The following is a 22,925-nucleotide window of genomic DNA, read 5'->3' as shown; positions in this document are numbered from 1 at the left end:
TTTGAACTTTCGGCCATCGGACATAATTTCGGACCTACATGGTGCCGAAAGCGTGGAAAAATGATTTTCCGATGCCAATATTTCGGAACCTATCGAACATTGGTAAAAAATTAAATGAAGAAGTCATACCTGCTGTATTAAATTATGCATGTTTCACAAATCCTACCATGCACGCGCAAGGGATTCCCCAAAGAGACGTAGGGAGTCCCGAATAATCTGTCAAATGAAAATTGGTCTAAATAGATATGAATTGTTAGGGTTTCTAACAGGTAACAGTAATTCGTTTATATTAAGTCGATACCTTAAACAAATACAAAATTGCGGACAATTTCATGCCCGTTGTGTGTGGTTGCGTAATCGCCAGGTACGGATGGTGGCCAACAGTGACGTTTTGAGTATTAACTGTAGTGAATTTGTAGTCAAATGCTCTAGAAAGACATCTGGAGTGTCGGTAACCACAACAGATGAAGCAGGGTGATTCACATGTGTGGAAACACGTAATGAAAAATGCTCATAAATGCACTCATACCCAGTAAACGCGAATTCAAAGCGTCGGAAATGTAAGGAATAGCATGAAGAACATGAAACCCATTGCCATTTCACCAATAATATTTCCTCAAACCGATGCAATATGATGTGCACGGTTGCATACCAATAAGGACGCAAAACTAAGGGCAAGTTGAAATTATGCAAGGGAACTCACAGATGAACTGGGGAAACTAAAGCAATGTAACTATTGGATCGCATGATCGATATTGAAATGTAGCCAATGTGTGTGTTGATATCGACAAATAGCCAGTGGACGAATGTCAACATATCCCACTACTGCTGGGATACTGTCCCACGTGCGAAAAATGGGAAAATAACGTTGTACACTCTGCTTTTACACTTGATTCGTATTGTAGTGCAACGTGAAAAGAACCCAATTGTATCCATGCTCTTCTGGAACACTGTCCCACACTCGAAACATAGGAGAACGACTGTAACGTGTTCTACTACACATGGGTCACATTATGGTACAACGTAAATAGAACATAATTGAATCCATTACCCCCTTCACCTGGAACATTGTCCCACACTCATGGGAAATAACTGTAAATTCTTCTAGTAGACATGGTTCATATTCTGATAGAACTTGAAAGTTTCAGCATATTACCACGTCCCATTTTTTCTGGGACAATATTACGCACTCAAAATATGGGAAAATAAAGCCGCAAATCCATACAGTGCACATTCCAACCAAGAATAAATAAAACAAATCAACACAGGTCCCACTATCGCTGGAACAGCATCCGAAAGAAAAGAAAACGACCTGATGAAAGAGGACACACAGAACAATTACCAATCAGAGAAAAATTAACAATAAGCTTCAGGATCTTCACTACTTGTAGCTTGTACCATGCACTTAAAGACATTTTGCAGTGCAGAGAAAGCCTCACAAACACTGTAATATTCAGAGACGTTGTTGGAAGTGTTCTCCAATGAACGACAATACAAAGATGACATCGGCGAAGCACACCCTGCCTGGTAGGCGCAAATCCATGTGGCATATCACTAATGGTCCCAGCAACGCCATTACTGCGAGCAACGAGGTCCTCAGCACTTTCCACGAGGGTGTTATACACAAGCAGTTTCATTTCTTCCCACAAAAAGAAATCCATCAGTGTGAGGTCGGGTGATCGAGGTGACCACGGACGAGGTCCACCCCTACCAATCCTGCCATCGCCGTAAATGTTGAGTACGGCCCTGGTTTTCCGGTCAAAATTCGCGGAGGCTCCGTCGTGCTGAAACCAGATTCGTTGCCTATCTGCGAGCGGCACGTTTTCTAGAAGTTCTGGCAATATATCCTGAAGAAACATACGATAATTCCCACTATTCAGGTAGTTGGCAAAATATACGGGCCTATCAAATGGTCACCTACGATGCCACACCACACTTTTACTCCGAACTTCCTGGGGAATGTCCATATCCCAGACATGACTGTCGTGTTTTTGAAGATGCCATCTCTAGTAAACATGGACTCATCCATCCACAACACTATTGTTGTAAAATCTGGAATGGCATGTGTTTGTTGCACATACCATTGACAAAATCAATCCGCTGGGGAAATCCGTAGGTAGTATGTGCTGCAACTTCTGCAATTTGTATGGATACAAACCCTCTTCCTGAAGAACGCGCAACACATTAGTATGATGAGTTTGTCTCGGCTGAGAAATAGCACGTGTGCTAGTGCCAAAGTCGTCCCCATACTGCATCCAATACTTCCAACACCAAAAATAAAAATTTATAACTGCAGAGTTGTTTTATAGGGAACTGAAAAATCTTTCTCGTGTTATTTATATGAGCCATCTTCTACACCCCAAAATGTTTAGGCAATTCTTGCAGGATTAGAATGATGAAATTTTACATGATTGTAACCTTCTGGGACTAACGAACATTGCCAAAAGTGAATATTTTTACTTTATAACGGGTCTAAAGCGGAGATGAAGAGATTCTCATGTTAATTAAATGGACGTTTTCTTGGGATTCAAAATATTATATTTTAGATAGTTGAAATAGGAAAAGAAAGTTGAAATGTGATATAATTGTGGGTTTAAGAGGCGAGGTCGTAGGCCGAGTAAACGCGGGTTCAGGGGACGAAGTTCAGGAAATGTTCACAGCAAATGCATGAAATTCACTCTTGTTGAAAAGGCTGATACATAAGAGACGTGAGGCCCTGGGCTGAGCAAACGCGGGGCTCTGGGAGCGGAGCCTCCAGCTAGCCAAAGGCTATAATAGTTGAATCCATTTCTTGTATATAATGAACATAGTAACTTCCCTAAAAGTTAATGGCTTAAAACCAAATTTGGTCATTTTATTCATTATTACAGATATCGAATCCGATCCTTAATACTGTTTCAAATTGCAGGCCGTTTGAAAATTTTCAAACTTTAAAACTCCCTTAATTGTGGGTCGTGTAGAAAGTAAAATGACTCCTAATTTTGATAAAGAGAAACTTGGACAGTTGTTTAAAAAGTTATTGAGAATTTTAATTTTCCAGATACCGCCATTTTGAGTTACCTCATATGGTCTGAATTTTGTACATTGTTGTGTATGCGTTCAGTATATCCAAAACTGTTTAAAGCAACGTGTTTGCATTTAAGGTTTAGGAAACAAATAGAATCCGACACTAATAGTCTACCTTCATTGAGGCCAGCTTGCATGAACTGCAAAGAACAACAAAGGATCCTAAAGAAAAACAATCCCTTTTATTGGCGACAGAATAATTTGTCCATTGTTTTATTTATCAACAAACGCGACACATCTGTTGCGAATTAGTGTTTTGGCATTACTTGAACATCACTGCGCTGAAAAAATACTAAATTCTAATTTGTTTTACTGTTAGACTAACTATAAACCTAGTGATTCAGATACTGGTGGAGACCACTCATGAAAAAAAAAGTGCGAGAAGGGTTTATCTTCCGCGGTAAGCATGAAAACAAAGAAAAGAAATCGCTTATCAATTGAATGACTTGCCACGCCACGAAGATTGAACCGGACATTGCCGCACTAGTAAAATCACATCATGCCCATGGCATCTCGTTAGCTTCCTTTTTTTAAATTTTAATTGTTACATTTTTGTTCATAATTTACAAACGGATTTAGAAAATATATATGGAGGGCGTATGATAATTATTTTATAAATTATTATTATTATTATTATTATTATTATTATTATTATTATTATTATTATTATTATTATTGAATTAGCGAAGCAGACCTTCTCCCATCGCAACAAGAGTTCCTGTGCTGCTCTTCGCTTTCATTGATGTAATTGACCTTCATTGTACAGCATGTCGTTCAGTTGTATATATGTTCAGTGTTGTTCTCATTTAGTTTCTTTCCATGTGGTAAGGTGCCAAAAAGCAACCTCACGTTGCCACGTTGGATAGCAATGGCTGTGCGTTGAATTAGAAAAGTTGTTGAACGAACAACTCCGGGAACGGTAGATATGCGTATGCCTACCTCTCTAATGAAATTAAGGCTTGTAGACCCGCAAGCACCACTAGTTTCCATAGCAATTAGAGCAAAAATAAATTTTTCAAGGAGATTGTTCTATTTCCTTTGCTTTTCTATCTCTCTACGACTAGCAACAGCTCTAGCACTGATAACACTTAAAGTCAGACTTGAGTGGGCAAATTTATCTGAACATGTAGTGTCCCATACTAGTGATTTGCCTCTCATCCAAGGAACTAATGTCATGCCATCGGGTCGCTTACCATCTGAACGACAACAGCCTGGAGGTTCACGTATGGAAGGAATTCCAGCAATGGTAAGCTCGTAAGATGATATCGTTGACAGAGGAGTGTCTGCCTATGCTCTTCACGCATGAAAGACCATGCAGATCACGTTCGTTAACTTTATTCCCGCAAGCTAGACAGCGATTTGGCTCACAAACAGCTGAACCTAATCGTAAGGCGACAGTGATTCGAAAGGTTTCATTAGTCATATTAAAACCTAATGGTGTGGAGGGTATTGCATTCAGTCATGCCCCAGCATGGAGAGACGCGTAAGCAAGAATCATCCGGAGCAATAACTGACTATAAGAGAAGTTCATGGAAATGCGCTGCAGTTAGTGTGTATGTCAAAATGCCTGAGAACCTCTTTTGGTAATTTCTGGAGAATCTGTATCTGTTAAATATTTCCATTTGCTACAGCCTTCTTGAACTGTACCATCTGGGTCCAAGTGGTAACCTTGCGGAAGAAGAGCCGCTACTAAACGAAGAGATCCGTTGTAGGACGATAAAAAGTACGAGTCCCCTAATCCTACAGATAAGGGTGCTTGAATCCAAGATTCGTCGCTTAAGGGGCTTTTCAAAATTGAGTCCAGACCCATTTTAAGGATAAGATCGTATTTGTCCAGTAGTAAAGTCTCATTCCAAGATGAAAACCATTGTAAAAAGTAGTTTAAACGAGGGGTTGACAAAAAGGCACGTAGAAGAAGAAAATCTGCATGGGCAGATATCGAGGCAGGACGAGACAAAAATATTCTAACTTGGATATTTTGTTTAACAGCACGTTAGTAAATGCTTTCTTTGTGAGAGCGGCGCCTAGAAGACAATTATCCTGGTTAGTTAGGAGACGTGGGCAGCTTCGTCAAATTTTCTGAATAATAGGTCGAACGTGGATTCTTCTGTCCAAGAAAACCAACTTCACATTTTGAAAAATTCAGATGTAGGCCAAGTGCAACCAAGTGCAAATGGCTTCTCATTTATTTATATTAGAGTTGAAAGAACTACTTCAGGATCACCAGCAATATCCCATCATCCAAATACCAGATGTTTAAATCAGTGTTAATTGATTTCACTAAGGAATGAATGGTTACAGCAAAAAGTGCTGGACCCAGAGATCTCCTGGTTGTACTGCTCTCTGGGATGAAATAGTGTCTTTGCATAAGAATAGATTGCTAGGTTCAGCGTAACATTGGTAAACATATGGATAGATTGAATGAAATTCATTCAACACTGTAGTAAGCATGTCATCACGGCGAAGCTCTTTGAATGCATTGCGAAAATCCAGCTTTAAGATAGCCTTAGAAGCATTCTGAGTGGAGGAAGAATAAACCCAGATTGCATATGCAGCTGCTTCAGCTCGATTGGGAATAGAAACACCAACTTGATGAGGTGACAAGAAGTTCTTATAACGCTCCCGTGTTCTGAAGCATATAATTTTTGCTGATATTCCGCGACAAACATTCCCAGCGGTGATAGGTCTAATTCCACCATATTTCCTTTTTAAGAGCGTAAGTTTGGCTCCGAAAAGCAATGGGCGAACTTCCAAGGGTACTTTTCCTGAAATAATTAAATTTAACAGATCACATAAGATTTTAAGAGCTTTTCATTCTATTTAAGTACTTGACAGGATAAAAGATCTTTGAGAATCGAAGGGCGAAGACCATCGCAACCTCCTGCGCTGCCAGATGGAAAGGATTTAACCGCCTAACTTGTAATTTTGTTCGCAAAAGTCGTTCCAAATTTTATAATTCTTTTATTGGTTATTTCTTTTCTACGTTGAAGGTAGAGGTACGTGGAAGCAAACATTACTAAAACTGTCTAAAATTTAGGCCCGAATTAGGCACTTGAGAATTACCGATTTTAAAACCACGATTATATTCGTTCGTAATGAAAGCAGGTGTATATTATTGTTAGTCTTACTTTTTTGAACACTTTTCGTGTACATGAAGCGACAACGAATCTTTTACAATGTTTTATTCAGTTTGTTCAATTTATTTGAACTACAAAATGATCAAAATTGAGATTTAAATTTTCCCGCAAGAAATATTAAAATCCCGAATATTTACGTTCCACAGTAAACATTACCAAATTACACTAGCATCTTGAGAAAACGAAACAGTGGGAAAAATGAGTAGAGTATAAGTAGATATTTCATTGAATCTACTACGAATTTTTGTATTTTTTTTTTTTTTTTTTTTGCAAAAAATACCATTATTTCAAAGAGAAATAAGGCAAATGATTTCTCTGTACAATGTAGATATGCTATTTCAGTTCCGTCATTTCGTCAATAGGCATTGGCCTCCAATGCAAAATATTAGCCGAAAATAGTTAAATGAATCTTACCCAGGGGCGCCGATCTTGGGGGTCCGGGCCGTCCAAAGCTCATGTGGCACCCTTAGTATATTTATGAATATACAATATTTGGTATAATTTGAATGCAATTTGTCTTAACATCGTCATATATACACCTTCTGCGTCTAAGTGGGCCCTCCAAAAAATTTACAGAAATCGGCGCCCTTGATCTTACACACATCTATCAGACACCCATATACTCAGCTGCGTATGGCGAACGTAAGGAATCGCCGTTTAAATTTATATTCAGATCATTTCGCTTTGCACGAATATATTCGTGATCATAATTTTAGGGCAAAAAATGACGTAATAATTCGTGGTTTTAAGTTAAGCGGTTAATAGCAATTTTCAGTTCATTAATCAAAACTCCTAGACAGCTGTTTGGATTCTCAGGAAGATTCGGTAAACTTAATTCACCAGGGTGGACTCGATGCTTCTCCAGCAGCGTCTCAAACAGAAATATCGGAGGTTACAACAGTATCATCAGATATTAGTTGACGGACTGCTGTATGGATGTTACCACCTGCAAGTTTATTTTCTACAATCTTAAGATTGGAAACATTCTGTTTCGCAAGGGATTTCCTGATCTTTGTTGGATGCCAAGTTAAGGCCTCAATCCCTATATTACATTTGTCTAACTCTGTTTCACATTTTCTGAGGTAAGATTTTTTTTACATTTTCTGACTTTTTGGGCGCAGTTAGTGCAACTAATGGAAATAGTAACAGGTTGGGCGATTTTTTTTCGTCATTTGAAATTGTTACTTTAAGTAACACTTCTTCAAGTACATCAGCCACTGCAGGTCGAGCACCTCGAGGGATACGGCTTAAAATGTGGGTCGAGAACCTTAACGATGTTAAGATTTTGCCCAAGTTAGAAGGTCAAATCTGTGTGGTTAGATATGTTGTGTAGTTTTATAATCAGCATAGCTATTATTATCGATATGAAAACAGTCTTCGTTCGCATTTATGGCCTGGTGCTTTTTACCTATGTGTATGGCTAATCCACTGGTATTCGAATGTTTTCCACACTGAAGTGCGATAACACATTTGTAAATTTAGTACTAGAAGAAAACTTGCCACCAGTAGGCCTGCTAATGTTGGCAACTGAGTCAGTGTTAGGAACATCAGATTCACCTGATCCAACTTACGGTATTTGAACACTTGAACCGTCACTTGATGATTCCATTAGTTCATTTCGTATTTTTATATTCGATTGAGATGTTTATTAGAAATAAAGTTGCTTTTAAATTTTAAATAACAATGCTCAACTAACTAAACCTCATCACAGTGCTGAAACAGTAATAAATTCTAATTTATTTTACTTATGTGTTTTTAAACAAACTATAAACCTACTGATTCGAGCACTGGCAGAGGACACTCATGAAAAAAAGAGAAAGAAAAGGTATGAAAGAGGATTTTCTTCCGTGGTAAGCATGAGAAAACAAGAAATCGCTTATCCATTGAAAATGACTTGATAATGTACGTCACAAAGATTGAACCAGACATTGCCGCAACTAGTGAAATCACACCATGCTCAAGGTATCACGTTAGTTTTCCATTTTAATTATATTTCAATATGCAGGTTATGTTGCATTTATATTTTTCTGGTATTTCAACATGCAGTTCTAATTATTTTCGTACCTCTTTCTTTTAAATTGATTTTTATACAGCTCTGCACCTGTTGAAAATGTTTAATAGACCTATTTTTGTTGTTCTTAACAGTATGTATAAAAATAAAAATATGCCTATCAGAACAAAATTCAATATAATATAAATATATTTTTCAGTATTAGATTCTAATTATAGTTATCTCTTCCGTTTATCACAGTGACTCCCATGAAACCCTCGCGACCCTCCTAGGAGTAGTGACTCCCAGGTTGGGAAACCTTGATCTATACTATTGTAATTGTTGTGTAAGTATGTCAATGTCGAAGAGACAGTGAGCAGACCAGAGATACTCCAGTAAGTTAACAAAATTTTTAGTACTTGACAGGAACATGGAGTTGAAAGTCCTGATGTAACATCAGAAGGTGAAGCAGTTAGGAAATTTTACAAAGAATTATGGGGACGCCAGGTGAAAATATGTTAAGAATTGAAGAATGTGTAATAGTAAATGATTTTTGTAAAGTTTTATTGTCTATTTAAAAACATGTATAATTCTTTTGTGTAGTAGATATATGCCGGTCTCCTGCAGAACGAATCGAACAGTCTTGATTTCAAGACACATAAGATTATCACAGATGATGAACAACTGGCGATCAATAACAATTCCTTCCTTGTTGTTTTGAATATTTGCAGTATATTTTATGTAAGATTGAGGAAAGTTACCGAGTTTCTTATAGCTAAAAAGGCTTCATTTCTGGCTCTTTTACTCTTATGAATTGTTTTATTCCAGATACAGTTATTCAGCAGTCAAAAAGAGAAAGCAATATTTGGTTTTGTAATAAACGTTTCCGAAGCATTTGATACTGTGTCATATACAGTACTGTTATTGAATCACTTAAAAATGGCGGTATTCCCAATAACTACCTTAGAATAATTTTAATTTGTACGATAACAAGTGTACTGAAATTAGTGGCATTCGGGTTGAGGTCAAAGTTAAGAGAGGTACTGGCAAGGAGACCGTCTGATTCCCCTCTTGTTTAACTTAGTTATGAACAGTAATAAAATAAATATGTGAAAGTGATATGCTATTGCTACAGTAGGTAAAGGATAAGTGTTGGTACAGTAAAAACACCGGTGTTGATCTATGCGGACAATATTCTGCTAATTGCAAGTTTTAAACAAGAGCTAAAAGGTATTTTTAATACTTTCGATGGTCTGAGGCGGATAGAAGCGTTAATAAAGCATTTCTGTGCGTAAGTTTGGTGTGGCATTTCATCTGATATCTAGCAGTAGATCGTGGAGGGTGAAGAACTATGAGTTATTATGGCATAGGAAGAAAATTAAAGATGTAGAGGTTGACGAAAGTTTTGTAGAGGTTGGTGAAGTTTTGAATACCTTGGATGCACATATACCTTTTTCAAGGGAATTGAAATCAAACATCATATTGAAGAACTGGGCAGAACGTGAAGCTAATTCTAAAGCGTAGACAAAAAGCAGTATTATTACAAACTTCCTGTGTATATTCTGCCTAAATTCTTTTATGTATGGATACCTAGCTTTGCCTCACACATGGTTTTAACCTTCCTCGACGATCTTATTTCGAAATCCCTTTTTAAAAAAATGGTTTCATATCCACGGGTCAATAACAGATTGTGTATTTTATATTAAAAAGAGATATTGGATGTGTTTTGTATGCGTTAATAACATTATGTTGTTAACTCAGCTAAAATTTATCTATCCGTTAAAAGCTTCTGGAGAAGATCGATTGCTGCAAAGTTTAATCTCAGATTAATCCTGTTCAGGATAATCGTATTGCTAAACTAGAAGTGCAAAAATATTAAAATTTGGCTGTAGAGCAAGAAGCAACTTAAGTTCTTTAACACGTGGCTTACCAAACAGTTAGGGGGAAAATGTGATTTATTTTAGGAATGATCTGGTTTTGCAATAGAGCAAGAAGCAGCTTAAGAGAAGTTCTTTAGCATGTGGATTACCAAACAATCGGGGGAAATATGTGATTTATTTTAAGAATGATCTGGTCGCGAACTGTGTTCTGCTTGATAATACTTCATTACATGATAATATGTTCATAGACTTATCAAAATCCGTATCACCAGGTATAGTATCAGAGTTGCCTTCATCTGATCATAACCTGAGATGGAGATTTCTTGCAGCATATGTCACGATCCTGTTAAATCTATTTCTCATGTAGTTGTTAATTTTTCCTATCACGGAAATAGGCGATTTGAAGAGGATGATACAAATATAAGGGAAAAGGAAGAGAAAATTGCAAACCATTATATCCTTAAGATATTATTTCATGATAATAGATGTAATAAGGTTCTGACTTGGTCATAAGATCAAGTAGGACTGTAACACAGGCCGCTAGAAATGTTTTCACAAAACTTTTGGTACCGAAATTTATTCAAAGAAACATAGCTTTTTTAGCCTCAAAATCTATGACTGAGATGTTAAACTGTCATTCGATTATGCAAGCTAGTATCAATGTTGTAATGTCTGCTAAAAATATTAGTCTTACAAATATTTATATTTTATTTATTTAGAAAGAAGTATTGGTATTTTATTAAGTAAACAAATATTGATATTTTTAAATAAAACTTTGACATATATTTCAGTTTTTGTGTTGAATTATATATATATATGAAAGATAATATAATAATAATAAGTTTTGTTTATACAATTTAAACTACGCATAATTATGTATAGGAAATATATGTTTTACATGTAATTAGTTTTCATGATTTCTAATATTGTAAATATGAATTTCTGTTTTGTAAAGTAAGTGACAATCTATATATTTTATTATGTTTGATTTTAAATATTCCTTATTATATCAAATTGTATTTGAGTGATTTGTTTAACGAAAGGTAAAACATTGAAATCAGCCTGCAAAGGAGATAATGAAACAAGTTATTGATCTAACATCTGAAACATGCAGTATTCGATTTCGTATAGCACAGACCTGTAATGTTTGTGTTATAGTGTATAATGTTGCGTGTGTGTAGCATGTGTATATGTTCATGTGCAAATAATTCTTGGAAATAAAGAATAAGAATCGTGTAGAGATCAGAAGTGATACGTCGTAATTAATCAATACCGTTAATTGAGAAGACTACTGTGCCTTCTTAAAGACATTAGATTTTATATGAAGACTTCTCATTTAAACAATAAGACACCTGTTTAACCGTTTTATAAAACTTTGTTCTAGAAGAGAAGCGAAGAGGCTGGTAGAGAAGTAGGTTGGATACTATAAATCAGTGGTGTCCAATTATAATGAGCCTGAGGGCCATACACGTCTTCACTAGTAAGGTGGAGGGCCGCAAGTATTATTATTATTATTATTATTATTATTATTATTATTATTATTATTATTATTATTATGTGTTTGGGACAAAAGGGATTTCTTGCGCCTTATGGCTTCTAGACAGAGTTCGAGGAAGAAAGGGTCTCCTTTTTTAAGTTAGACTAGATGTATTGATTATTGAAGTAATCGTTCCTTTCAGTAACGAAGCCTTGCCTGTAGTTACATTAGCGACTGCAGTGTTTCCATGGATGCTTGCGTCTTTTTGTTGTACAGAAGCGTTAAATGGATGCTTTTTTTTCGAAAGAAGAGTGGAAACATTAAAAGAATGAATAAATATAAATGAAAATATTATCAGTAATAACAATCGTAAATTGTGAGAGCTTTGTGGGTTACAGAAAATGGTTTGGCGGGCCGTATGTGGCCCGCGGGCCGCCATTTGGACAGCTCTGCTATATATATATATATATATATATATATATATATAGCTAGATAGATAGATAGATAGAGAAGGAGAGAGAGAAAAAAAATTTTAGTAAGTAATCACGGGCTATCAGCCAGGTGGAAGTATTGAGATCCGACGTTTAGAATACAGATATTGCATACATCTTCAGGGACTGTGATGAATAGATCGAAGATATTAGCTGAGGAAAATGCTGGCTCCGTATTGGCTGTTTTTGTCGCCACGAGAAATTGGGTTGTTCAACGCTTTTTCTCTCAAAAGAGCTGTCTATTTACGTCTGAGTTGAAACCCACTGTCTTTATTGAAACTGTTCTTTTCACTTGAGATGACTGTGGCTTCCTTTATTATTCTGTCCCCAAAATTGCTGCATTTGGCTACTATGGTGGTATTTGTAAAATTGATTTTGCGTTCCAGCTTTAAACGATGCTCTACTAGTCTTGATTTTTCGACGTCCAGTTTGGCCTTTGTATGATCTGCTACATTCATATACGGTAGTATATGATATACTCTAGAAGTGTGAACGTTAAGGTTGATTTTCACTGGTTTGAGTAATGGCCTGATGTTGGCTGGAGGTTTGTGAATAACGCTTATAGTGTCCGGCAAGTATTCTGCTGATTTTGCTAGAGAAGTCGCAGATTAAGTGGCACGGTAACAAGTTGTGCTTACCACCTTTGATATTTTTTTTAGTCCAACTATTAACTGAAAAATTAATTTAAATTTATTTGGTGTGTTTTGAGATTGTCTATGTGTATAATTTTAATGAACATTTTAAAAATTCAAAAGATTTTATTTCGTGCAGCAAGGGATGCAAAATAATGCTGACTCCCGTGCCTCAAAGAGTTAAAAGTAATATAGTAATAGAAAGATGCTCCTTACTTTTGACATTATTGATCACTTTGTGGTGGGAAGTAACGGACTTTTTTGATGGCCATGCTGGTATCTGTAAATCTGTAGCTATTCTCTCGTAATGTCGAACAAAGATGATTGAATTTCTCTTTTCTTTCCTGATCAGTTAGTGAAACTGCTCTGTGCGCCAAGGTGTTTAGCATTCTAAGACTTATGATGACAGCTTCTTCAATTGAAATAAAAATTCGTATGTGTCGGCTACCTATATACACAGTGTCATAATATTCCATCACGTTTAGGGCGAACAAGGATGTCAACTGAAGGGAGGCATCCATTCCGCTCCAATTCCATAGTGAGGGTGAAAATTGTTGAGAAGTACCAGCAAATCCTGTAGTGTGTCAGATTCATATAGCCATCTACCAAAGGTTTCAACGTAGCTAAAGAATCAGGACGGCTCATGAACCACCACATCAAGGACTTCGTGATCAAAACACTTCATGTGCAAGTTAACAATGGCCTGAGAGGCAGATTAGACCCAATTTCTACTTCATCCGTTTGGTCATAGTAACATGCATTATACAAAAAGCAGGTGGAAGTCAGTGTATGGTGAATCAGGTCAGTTAGTTCCGGGCTGAAGTAATTCTGTATCAGCTGCATAGCATTCTGGACAGGAACTGTTGTAAACAGAGACAATACGTCGAAACTATCCAGGACGTTGTTTGGATTTACTTTCAAGTTCTTCAGAATCTTAACAATATCAGAGGAGTTTTTGATGTGATATTCACAATTTTCAACCATGACGTGAGGGTTTTTGCGAGCTGATATCTTGGGCGCCCTTTGGCGTCCTCTTGACTCCCTTCTTGATAACCCACACATGATAATACTGCCAGCTGACAAGGGTAATGCGACGGTCCAACTGCCTACACAAGCTTATATGGAGAAGATAGACGACTTGGGATGTAGATATTAGAGATTACTGCAGAAGTTCCTTACTATTTGTAAACGGAGCGTTAATGAAAAAAGTGAAGAACAATCATCTGGCTACATATAAGGCCTAGGGAAAGTCGTATAGTAGGTATGACATTGACGGCAGCCATCCTGAATTAAGATCAGGTTTTTAAAATTGGAATAGGGTAATATGATACATAATTTCCAACTAAAATTTAATCAAGAAAAGAATGGTGAAGTTAGTTTCAAGATACGCACATTTGGGGAGAAGTTTCAGGCATATTAATTCTTTATACTTACTATGTGCGTAAGTCCCTTACCTTCACTTCTAACATTGAAGTTTTGAAAAATGAAAACCATAGCATGTGACACCTCATTTTATTAGCAAATTTTCCCAAAAAGCCAATGGGATGTTTATTTTTGTTTATTGAGTGTGACGTTGACATTGGAATTTACGTGAGGCACCTGATCGGTAGATCTACTAATCTATTAATTGCTAGTGTTCCTTTGAAGATTATTATTATTATTATTTGTCGTTTGTACAACATTGTGCGATATATTTCATAATAATTTTGTGTTCATGTCATGAGAATCAATTACAATTCAATTTTTGTTTGTTCATGTCTCTAAAGCCTTCTCATGTTCACGTCTCATACCACCTCTCATGTGTTCTGGTTTGAAATAATAATCACATTGCAAGTCTTCAAAATTCAGAAAGATTACTGGGTGCTTATCCCAACACTATTCATGAACTGGCAAGTCGCAACTATTAAAAAATCTAATAAATTTAGAAAACATGAGCCATGGCAACAATTGCAAAGTGTTAGTTGGAATCTTAAAACATGGGGTGAAAATTAGGAGTGTTGCCAATTTGAAAGATCGAATAATGGATGTTTGATGCACATCAGAATCTGTCCCAAATTCATACTGGTTAACTATAGAACAGAAATGAGCATACCATTACCTTTTTGGGAAAATTTGCTATTAAAATGAGGTGTCACATGCTATGGTTTTCATTTTTCTAAACTTCACTTTAATTCCAAATGGGAAATTTCAAGATGGCTGACGTCAAGGTTACCCTTACCGTACCACTTTCCTCTAGGCCTAATGTGTATTACCGAAGCTTTTATCCACTTATTATCATTAATACGCAGGTTAGAAGCGGAGGTAAGGGACTTACGCACATAGTAAGTATAAACAGTTAATATGCCTGGAACTTCTCCCCTAAGGTACGTATCTTAAAACTAAGTTCTTCATTTTTTTCCTGATTAAATTCTAGTCCGAAATTATGTATAATATTACCCTATTCCCATTTAAAAAACTTGACCTGAATTCAAAGTGGCGGATTTCAAGATGGCTGCCGTCAAGTTCATACCTACCATACCTAAGCCTTATATGTATTCACTTCACTTTTTTAATTAACAATCCGTTTACATAGAGTAGTAAGGAACTTCTGCAGTAATCTCTAATAACCACATCACAACTCTTAAAAATTATATTAAAAAATAGAAAAAATGCACCATGGTAAAAGTTTCTGTCGTCACAAATAATGCATACATGGCCTCTATCACAAAAAAATCATTGAAATCGGAGCCGGACACCTGGGTGATGTCCCTTGTAAGCAGCCGTCCTGCTTCTTTAGATACGTTGACGACTCTTTTGCTATCTGGCACATAGCCCTGAAACACTACATCACTTTCTGAAATTTCTCAATCCTCAAATCAAATTCACTATGAAATTGGGGCGGAATGGATATTTCTCTTTCCTTGATATTCTTGCTCGCTATAAACCTAATGGGACATTAGGACAGCGTATATAAGAAGCCGACACATACGAATCTTTATTTCAATGTGAGCCGCTGTCATCACTAGTCCTATAGTACTAAACATCTTGGCCCACAGAGCATTCTCCGTAAGTGACAAGGAAAGTTTACAAGAAGAATTCAATCATCTTCGTTCGACATTACAAAAGAATGGCTAAAGTGTTACAGATATCGACATGGCCATGAGGAAGGGATGTTACTTCCCAACACAGAGTGATCGAAAAGGTCAAGAGTGAGGAGTATCTTTCTACTACTGTATTGCTTTTAATCAGCCACACCTCCAACAAACTCACCAGAATATTTCTTATATCTCTGTACAGTATAAAAGTTATTCGAAACCTGTAGCCAACATCAGAGCGTTACTCAAACCACTGAAAGAAAACATTGACCTACACACTTCTAAAGTATATCGTATACTATATGAATGTGAAAGATCATATATAGGGCAAACTGGACGTATGATAGTACAACGATGCAAAGGACACCGCAGCTATATAAGACTCCAGCAACCGGAAGAGCTAGTACTAGCAGAGCATACCTTAGAACGGACACATAAGTTACCAGTCATTTTACTAATACCAGCTGAGTCAATTCCAGCTATTTATGGGACAGAATAATAAAGAAAGCTATCACGTGAAAGAAACAATGGGTTTCAATTATTTGGTCGGCCCTTAAAAAAAAACAGGCGTTGAACAAACCCATTTCTCGTAGCCATAACAACAGCCAGTCAGGAGCCAGCATATCCCTTAGCTAATCACAACTCTTCATTCATAGCTTCATTAATAAATATAAACCTATATACAGGGTGCCCAAGATAAAACGACCCATGTGTTGTAACTCTTTTATTATAAATACAGATTACAGAATATTAATTTATTATGGAGCAATGTAGTATTATCAAGAACAAGGCACTGAACATTCAATAGGTCAATACTTCATAGGAGGCACTGAAAATGTTCACCATCAACTTCGAACCATGAACTCAGCACGGCTCAAGATGTTTCTGCGAACTTTTGCCTCTTCATTTCGTGTGACTTCTGCAATCGCATTGCAAATGTTTGTTTTCAATTCTTCAATTGTATGTGGGTTGTTATTGTAGACTTCACCCTTTAAGTTACCTCACAAATAAAACTCACAGGTAGACAAATCCGGCGATCTGGAAGCCCATAAACCTGCGTAAACTTTACGTTGTTCTCCGAAAGCTTCATGGACGTATGGCACTGAAAACCGTTAAGTGTATATCGTAGCTCCATCTTGCTGGAAAAACTCATAGTCTAGTTCCGCCTCCGTTAGCTGCGCTATGAATGGTTCCAACAATTCCGTTATATACACTTCAGAATTTACGTTGGTATTAAAGAAAATGGGGTCTACGGTCCGTTGGCGTGAAACTGCACACAAAACAACTATTTTCAAATCATGCAGAGGCACCTCAAATTATTCCCTGGTTTTTCTGTTGACGAATAGCGTGTACTTTGACAGTTGGCATATCCGTTAAGGGGAAACCATGCTTCGTCTGTTCTGAAGTAAAGATTTTGATTGAGATAACGATCAGCGATATCCATAAGTAACCATTTACAATAGTGTTGTAATTGTGCGTAACCCGCATAACCCTTACTTTGTATGCTTGCATATCTAACTGCTTCGACATGTTCTGCCATGAAGTTCGTTTGATGTTTAATTGGGAGGATAGACGTCTAGTTGATTTCCGTGGACTTCTTACCATAGCCTCTTGAACATGTTCCATATTTTCCGGCGAACAAACTGTTTTTGCACGGTTACGTTTGGCGTTAGCGACTGAACCTGTTCCTTTAAATTTAGTGATCAATTTCTGCACAGCACTTTTTGCAGGAGGAGCTTTATCTTTATATTTTATCGTGAATCTTTCATTTAAAGTTTTAAAAGATTTACATGCGAAATAAGTTTCAACAATAAATACTCTTTTTTTCGGCTGAAGAAAGCACTCTGCGCAACTGTATCACACACACAACAAGCTTAAAACTGACTACTCACAACGCAGCCTCTCAGCCTCACAACGCAGCCTGAGATCACTAACAGACTCTCAACATCACTTCACCCCGCTCGAGCGCCGCACTAACGTTAAGAAATAGCACTCACAAAGTTCCAAATTTCACGTTCAGTGTTACATGTGGTCTCTTTTATCTTGGCCACTCTGTATATGTGCTCCCATATCTTCGGTCTCTTCATCACAATCCCTTGAGATGAATGCAATGTCCGCATTCGAAACATCGGGTGCCAATATCTTCACTTGACTGGTAGCCCGAGAACATTTGCTAAAATCACTTTGCCGAAAAAATTAATTCTTTCTTCATCGAAATCCCATAATGCTAGTTACATGAAATTTCGTGTTTCAACCGCTCTTTAAAATAATTGAACGCGTGTTCCACGATGTTTTGATATGTGCCCTAGACAGGAAAAGAATAGGGGAAAGATCATTAAGATGCTTATACAGGACATTCGTATTTTTTGCGGGACATCCAGTTCATGCTAATTCTATACGAAGTGTGCAGAACGAGAAACGCAAAATATTGCCTAAAGTAACACGTGGGGACATTTGTTAGCATTGGTAGGTGATATAGCTAAGAGTAGAGGTTAACACATTTTTGATACTGTAAATTGCAGTGTTTAACATAAAAAAAAAAGAATAATTTCAGTCCATATAAATGGATCATAACTTACTCCTTTCCAGATTGTGCATAACCATTATGATATTTGTCAACTATGGTGGAGGAAAGTACTGGTTTTTCAAGCACTCTGCTTGGAATGGTTTGACTGTAGCAGACTTAGTTTTTCCCTGGTAAGCTACAAAATGTAAATTATTTTTTCGTATTTTATAGTTCTAAGGTTACCATAATTTCAATTGAAATTCTTTTTCAGTAAATATGCGTAAGTAGTATGTACTCTTCTTGTTCTTCTCTCCCTTCTCCCATGTTCAAATTGGATGGGTATTTCTTCGTCCACCTTTTTCTTATGTTTCTGGACGTCTTCCACCATTTATCTCGTCCTCCTCAATCTTGTGTGTTGTTCATCCTATATTCAGTCTTTCCTTATTCCTTTTTTCTGGCATTTACAGCTTTCCAATTATCACGGTTGGCCAATGGCAGAGCATTCACCCCTGGGGGAGAGTCCCTCGTTCTATCTCAGTTGGCACCTAGTGGTCATTGTGGTGTACAAACAACATATGCGGATTTTGTCTGGTTCTCCTGTTTTCTCGAACTTCCTTAATTCCATAATTTCATTCATATTCCTCTTCACCTTTAGCTTTTGTGGCATGTGAATGAGACCTAAAACTGAAGGATATCATTATTTCTTTCTTTCCCACATTGACTTCATTTCGTGTTTCTACATACTCAAGCCATATAACTCTTCCATTTTGAAACTTCTCTTCCAGAGAGCGACTTTTTAAAACCGCTAAGTCTTTTATGTAGTCGTTCCTTATTACATCCTCGTTAAACCTAAGTACTTATCTCCTAAATACATTGCCTTTTTGTTACTCAAACTTACGATAATTTTAGGGTAAATAGACACTTTTGACGATTTCCATGCTCTTAGAGACAAAAAAAAAAAAAAAATCCAGTGAATTTTCCAATGCATCCAGTGGATCCAATGCATTGCGTGGTTGGAGGGTAATGAACTAGATCATTTTAATGGGCATGGCACTTTGATTACGTATATTAGGCTATTTCAACTTATGATTACGTAATACTACATCATTTTTAATGGGTGAGGCACTTTGATTACATAATATTAGACTTTTCTACTTATGATTACATAATATTATTTCATTAATACTAAGACGCGGCATATGGATTTAATACAATTTTTGACGTATGTAAGAGGGAGGGGGCACTGTTTGAGTGCCGACCTACTGTAGGTATATCAGTATTAGATTGATTACTTACCTTTTTCAGCTACCTACCTTTTGTTGGCCGCTTTATCTGGTACGTTTGTTGTTCCGTTAGCTGTTGTCGCCGAAAGAAGATCCGTTTACTTGATTCTCCGCGAGCGGTCGCTTTCGTTTTTTATTTTCTGCTGCAGACGCCAGCCGGACTGCGCGGCGGCTCCTTTATTTGCGAGTTGGAAAAAAGATTCAGAAGTTTCCGAACCATCGTGCTTCAAGGTTATCTTTTAGAACTATGTAGACATGGTGCTCTAGAATATCAGTTATTTTTTTTATAAAATAATAATTTAATGAAACATAATATAAATTTGATTTGCAAAGCTTATCACAATAATGTATATTTTTTGATAATTCTATTCTCCATAAACAATACGTTACAGTCAGTTTAGATCAAACCGGTTCCGACTGTTCAGATGGATTATACACTGATGAAGACTGATGAAGTGATCTGATGGATGAGTGAAAGAACTGTTTGTGTCAAAATGGTGTTTAAGTTGCTTTATAATACCGTTTTATGCTAAGCGTTTTCTCCATGTGAGAATTATCCTGGAGAATTATATTAAATTAATAAGTTATGTATCATCTACCGTGTATCACTCCACGTTTCTTCCCTGTAGATGTTTATCAATTGTAATTCAAGCAATGTATTATTTTCACGGTCTTTCAAATATTAATGCTATAAAGTAAAAGAAAAAATATATTATAATAGTAACATTAGGCAAAATAATGTCCTTTTACTTTCTGAAGAAAAAATAAAATATTATGTAATGATAACTGATACTCTTTTGCGAATAAAAATTTTCTGTATTTTTTCTTTATCTTATATGGAATAAACATACTTATTGTATTAAGTACGTTTTATGATTACTCTTTTGTAATTGTACGGGTTGTAGAAATAAAATACATGAATGTTATTTTAAAAAGAAATATTCAGAAATCCTTACAAAAAATTTAGAGAAAGAAATTGTAATAAAATAAAAAATAAAAATATGCAAATATAAAAATAAAATACTATTTTCAATATAAGGAAAGGTACCTTATTTATTTGCTATAGAGTAGATACATATGATTGTACTTTCTAACAATATATTAATACTCTTAGGCAACAAAAAGTAATTTGCTGTTTACATTTTACTATTTAAAATGCAATGTTACACAACTCCAAAAGTGCATTACCACCTACAATTCTCCTTTTCCCGCATTGTAGGCAACCCCAAAAGCTCGGCTGTTGTGTTCGTTCAGATTTCGAAAGGCGTTCGACCAAACCCCAATTCTGTCACTAATATATCAGAGTGGCAAACTGCAAGAAAGAGAATAAAGTAAATTGTTAAGAATACCGGTTTTATTATTGTGAGGAAAATGCATGACATAAAAAGTTACAAAATGATCTCACATAAGCAGTCGAAACAAGATAAATGGTAAGAAATAAATATAAGAGGAAGGCAGTTTCTTTCCTTTTTCAAAAAAACTCGGAAATGAAAAAGTAGCTTACATAATGTAGAGGTTTAATATAAACGCCTAACAGCACAGGAAACGGAGATACAAACACAGGCTAAGGGATACCGTTACCGTAGTAGATTTGTGGACCTCCCATGCAAGATAAACAGACGAGACCCTACTTGTAAACCCAATTGTTATATCAAGAAAAGAACTTAACATTATAAAGTTCCGTCTCCAGAAGTCCAACAGTAATATAGAAATAACGTTTTTTTTTTAATTTTTGTCAGAACAGTTCAAATAAATAAGTAGAGTATCCTTGAAAATTTTATTTAGTCATTTTTAAATGAATACCGAACTTGAAGATCAAATTAAGTACTCAATTTCGACTGAAACTGAAAAGTTACGAGACATATCTAGGATCATGACAATAGTTTAACAAGCATCCTGTTTTTCCACGTGGTTCAGTTGCAAATTCGGTAGTATTCATTAAACGTACTGATTTGAAATACATTATAATAAACCAAGTAGGTAGCGTAGGACAACTTCCATTCCTGACTATTAATACAAACTGAACAATAAAGAAAAAGAAATTATAGAAATAAGACAGAAAGAAAAATTGAATGAGTCCTATTTGACTGCTAAATTTCTATCAGAAAAAGACTACATTAAAAGTCGAAATTATATCATAATGAAAAATTGCAAATTTTTAAAAGTAGAATTGGATGTTGGTTCATTATAGGTTCGCATTTCATACGTGGATAAAACAAATTGAAGAGTTATAGAATGGAAACGAATTTTATGTAAAATTTATATAAATAAAATCTCTCTTGAAATAACCCAAACGGAGGCCATCTTCTAGTCATTTCTGTTATATTTGTCTGTTCTGAATATCCACTCCCGATTCCACCTATTGCTTATATAACATTGTAATACGCAATGATAGAATAAACACGCTAGAGCTAAAACGGGTCATGACAGTGAAACGGTGATTCGATTGAGACTAGTTAACCCAGAGAAAAAAAATTGTATTTCCTTGACAGATTGCGTATTTGTGTGTGTGAGAGAGAGGGGGAAGAGAAAGATGCTAGACACGATAAGCAAAGGTCAAGAAAGATGGATAGAGAGACAGAAAGAGATACGAAAATAAATATGAAAACTACTTATTACTCTGTATGATGAAGACTGCACACACTTTATTCGGATTCTCGCCTTGTAACTTCTGTAACCAACGTTGGTAGCGAACATTTCATGAGAAGAAACACTACCTGTTGGGGATTCGAACCAAGATTTTCCGTTTCGAAGTCTAGAACGGTAGCTATACACCAACGGTTACTCTACCCGAAACATATTTAACAAAAGGTATAATGTTTCTTCCTAAGAACAAATAACACGAAAAGTGGATACTACAGAACAATTGTTTCGAATTGTCCTAGTAGCCTTCATAGTTATTATTTGCCCTTTCCCAACCAACATTTGGAAATCGTGTCTATCATGATACAGGAGTTCGCTTGCACATTCTTACTGATTGCTCGTTTAATATCAAACTGGATTCAAACCTACGCTTTAAATCTATAATACTCATGAGTCCATAACGTTACCCCTGCCTTACGCTGCCATCTGAAAGTATAACTCGAATCTTACTAAGTTCAGTTCTGCTGTTTGGAACGAACTGGCTTGTTTCTGTAAGGTTAATTACACTAAAGTGCGAGCCGAAATTCATTTATTCTAGGACCTGGTAGACCAGTTAGTGCTCACTAATAAACGAAGTAACATACAATCCAGGAAAAATTATGGAAACAATAACATACTATGCACTAATTACGCCGTGCCGTAAACTCCATGCTGTAAGCGTCATCAACACCTAGTGGCCCACTTCCTGGCAATCGTCGATCGTCGCGATAGTGACGCGTCGAAGGATTGCCGCTAATGTGCCACTG

The 22,925-nt window shown here is 36.3% G+C and overlaps 1 protein-coding gene across 5 annotated transcripts in view; it reads left to right on the top strand.

Moving 5' to 3' along the window:
• Positions 1-22,925, top strand: part of LOC145661079 (heparan-alpha-glucosaminide N-acetyltransferase-like) — a 643,046-nt gene that overhangs the window by 298,532 nt on the left and 321,589 nt on the right. For 4 of the 5 annotated variants that reach the window (XM_081726522.1, XM_081726528.1, XM_081726537.1 and 1 more), the window contains one exon: positions 18,337-18,444. The exons of the other annotated variant lie outside the window; for it this stretch is intronic. In XM_081726522.1, the coding sequence (XP_081582648.1) occupies positions 18,337-18,444 (108 nt within the window). The remainder of the gene's footprint in view (positions 1-18,336; positions 18,445-22,925) is intronic. 5 annotated transcript variants of the gene reach the window in all.

Source organism: Thermobia domestica, chromosome 1 (genome assembly GCF_964235325.1).
Source record: "Thermobia domestica chromosome 1, izTheDome1.hap1.1, whole genome shotgun sequence".
Taxonomy (NCBI): domain Eukaryota; kingdom Metazoa; phylum Arthropoda; class Insecta; order Zygentoma; family Lepismatidae; genus Thermobia; species Thermobia domestica.
Note: the sequence above shows the minus strand (reverse complement) of the source record. Positions and strands in the feature narration are given on the sequence as shown.